The sequence below is a fragment of the Engraulis encrasicolus genome, chromosome 18 (genome assembly GCF_034702125.1).
Source record: "Engraulis encrasicolus isolate BLACKSEA-1 chromosome 18, IST_EnEncr_1.0, whole genome shotgun sequence".
NCBI classification, from domain to species: domain Eukaryota; kingdom Metazoa; phylum Chordata; class Actinopteri; order Clupeiformes; family Engraulidae; genus Engraulis; species Engraulis encrasicolus.
The window spans coordinates 9,779,617-9,782,665 of record NC_085874.1 but is presented as its reverse complement, the minus strand read 5'-3'; the positions used below and the strand labels follow the sequence as shown (position 1 = coordinate 9,782,665).

The 3,049-nt window shown below is 38.7% G+C and overlaps 1 protein-coding gene across 1 annotated transcript; it reads left to right on the top strand.

The window, feature by feature from the left end:
• The first annotated feature begins 682 nt into the window (after positions 1-682).
• LOC134469013 (galectin-3-like) lies at positions 683-2,819 on the top strand. The gene is made up of 4 exons (XM_063223000.1): positions 683-734; positions 862-950; positions 2,116-2,272; positions 2,480-2,819. The coding sequence occupies exons 1-4, from the start codon at positions 732-734 to the stop codon at positions 2,630-2,632; spliced, it is 402 nt and encodes a 133-aa protein (XP_063079070.1). The 5' UTR covers positions 683-731; the 3' UTR covers positions 2,633-2,819.
• Positions 2,820-3,049: the final 230 nt, after the last annotated feature.

Sequence of the window (3,049 nt, the reverse complement as noted above, 5' to 3'; positions counted from 1 at the left end):
AAGCTAACCGGAATAAACATCGAATAACACGGCAACTCTGTTGATGTAAGTCTGCGGCAGAAAACACTTCGGGTGTAAAGGTGGATGGGTGTCACGGTTCAAATGGCATTAGGGTGATTCTACTCCGAACCATCGCTTTAAGGCAAAAGAAAACCTAAAGTGTTTAAGGTAAACAGTTAGACATAATGAACCTAATACATATATACACAGTATAATATGACATAATCTATGCCGAGAGCATAGTAGAACATCTGCTTGTACATAGAAATAGGCTACAAGTAGGCATACACCAGCATCAACTGAATGTTGTTTGTTTGTTTGCTATTTGTTCACAAATAGATCTACATTACTAAAGCATAAATATTCACTGTCCCAGAGTACTGTTGGAGATTGTTACATAGAGAAAAGAGAATTTATTTGAACTTAATACCAGACTAGTGCTACAGCTCAGCTAACAGCTTCCAGTCAGCGCAGTGACTGTACGAGTGCAAGGCCCTTGCGGTCAAAGTTTGGGAACCACTGTAGCAATACATATTTCATCACATGATGGTGTAGAGACATACAGTATTTCATCGCACATGATGATGTCAGTAGACATATTTCATCACATCTCCTCCTCTACGAAGGGTAGCTCACAGAGTATAAAACACATCACTCATTCCCCTCAAACACGCTCCTGAGCATCGCTGCACTCCAGAAGACTACCTGCTCCAAACCCAACCACCAGCATCATGGTGAGTTTCAACTCTTTTATAGGCCTACTTATCATTTTTCAAGAATTTGAGTATTGAGAGTTTTGTAAAACGGCAATAGAGCATGCAGTGATATTTACTTTAAATGTAATGTGCTTTTCCCCCCTAGGGTCAGACTATCAACTTGACCGCTATGACTCCTCTGACACCAGACCAAACCCTAGAGGTCTCAGGAATCATCCCTGCCAAAGCCAAGTAGTAAGTAGCCATTTGTACAGTACATAAGTAATGACATGAACATCTTTCTATTTATATGACTAATTATTTCTCCAATACTTCAAAAAAACAGAGTTGCAGTAGCCTAATGTACAATGCTGTGTGATGCTGCGTTTGCAAACATTTCGTACGAATAGAGAACACCACTTCATTCCACAGGGATGATTAGGCCTATTATTTAAGGAGTAAGGAGTTGTATGAGTTGTATGTTGTCAACATAAGCATTTCAGATTCATGATTGAGTTTTACCTTTCTCCTGCACCTTCAACTGTTCTCTGAGTGGCAGTGCAAATTTGACCTCTAAGCAGTTAACATTGAGTCCTATCAGACCAGTTAGCAGCCAAGTGGTCTCATGATAGGACTCAATGTTAATTGCTAGCTTGGAGGTAACTTGCACTGTCATATTCAGAGAACGACAGGAAGTACAGCAGGAGGAAGGTGAAATTCAATCTTTTAACTCAAGGAGAGGTGTAAAATTAGCTTATTTCCAAAATTGGGACAGTATCACTTTAAGGTTGAAAGAAACTATAAGTTACAAAGTTGCCATAATTCTTTCTAGCCCTGTCACCTGTGACACAGTTTGAATTGAATCTGATGGTTGACCTGATAGATACATCTATACAGTTGGAGTATTTATGCCCTCAACAAGCCATTAAGAAACGTTTAATGCCAATTCTGTCTCGTATGACACTACTATGTAGTAGCATGTATGTGTTCTGCCTTAATAATGACATTGGGTCCACTACTGAGTCATCTTATAAGAGTAATGGCACCAGATTGTGGCCTGTCCTGAGTTCTCATTGGATAAGCTTATTTTTGGGCCCTACATGACGTTTTAAATTCTGAATTAATAATTCAGAATTAAATAGTTCTATTGAGTTTACTTTGATCTTTCATTTAATTCCGAATTGTGAAGTGTTTACATGATGTTTTCAGAGGGAAATTAAGCTTCATTCAGAATAAAAGTGAGTTTATTCTGAAATAAATGTATCATTTAAATGTAGCAATTGTGGCTATAAAGGTAGAGACATGGTTGCTGCAGAATATGCATGTGAATGCATATTATGTGCATGTGCCTCGGTTATATGCATAAGTGAAGTCAGACAGCAAGCATATTCTTGTCCTAACTGTGTCCTGTGTCATTCAGCATTACATTGGGACTGGGCAAAAACATGAACGATTTGGCATTCTACATGGAGGTGCGCTTCGAGAAGAATGAGCTGGTCTTTAACACCAGAGAGGATTGCAACTGGGGCAAAGAAATCGTGAAGGCCAACCCCTTTGTTGAGGGTGGCAGGTTTGAGGTAAGTGAGAGAGCTGCTTGTAAGCCAAGTGTCATAATGTATCTGTGGGATCTAGAGATGTAGGCTATAGGCTGTGTGTGTGTGTGTAAACCAGTACTAACATACACTCATTACTCATTTACACGTATTAGATAAACTATACAGAAGTATAAACCTGTTAATAACATATGCTATGACAGCATTAATGATTGTGCTTCTTTCTGATAGGTGCGAGTGGACTACACTGAGCACAACTTCGTTGCCATAATTAATGGCAAAGAGACTACCATCCCAAACAAGAAGAAAATCTACAAGACAGAGATGGTGTTGTTAAATTGCGACCTTATCCTCCAGGGCTTCAATGTGAAACCTACCCATTAGGTTGGTCACTTTTTAGTCACCATGGGGGGAGGGGACACACCCGGAAGTCCTGTGTCAGTTAGCACTCATAGGTCTCAAAGTTGTCTTCTTCTGCTAAATCCCTCGATAGAATTTCTGATTAAATACACTGTACATGTGTGATGGAGAAACATGTAACATCTGAAAATAATCAGTAAAAAAATAAATACATTGGTATTGTTATTGACTGGTGTGTTGCATTTTACTTTTCGTTGTTTTGTGTTGATACTTAATTTTATTGTAGGTAAATGAGATATGAAATAATTCAAATTTAATGTTACATCATATAAATGTTGTTCGGGAGGAAGCCTGCAGAGTAATTGGTAGCTGACATTAGACTGAGTACAGTTGAGTACAGGGTATATTTGAGACAAACCAAATATCTCTGGGTAACAATAA

Excerpts from the sequence above, each read along its gene's own strand:
- LOC134469013 (XM_063223000.1), top strand. Across the intron at positions 951-2,115 it reads ATCCCTGCCAAAGCCAAGTA|CATTACATTGGGACTGGGCA; the intron begins GTAAGTAGCCAT and ends TGTGTCATTCAG. Across the intron at positions 2,273-2,479 it reads TTGAGGGTGGCAGGTTTGAG|GTGCGAGTGGACTACACTGA; the intron begins GTAAGTGAGAGA and ends TCTTTCTGATAG.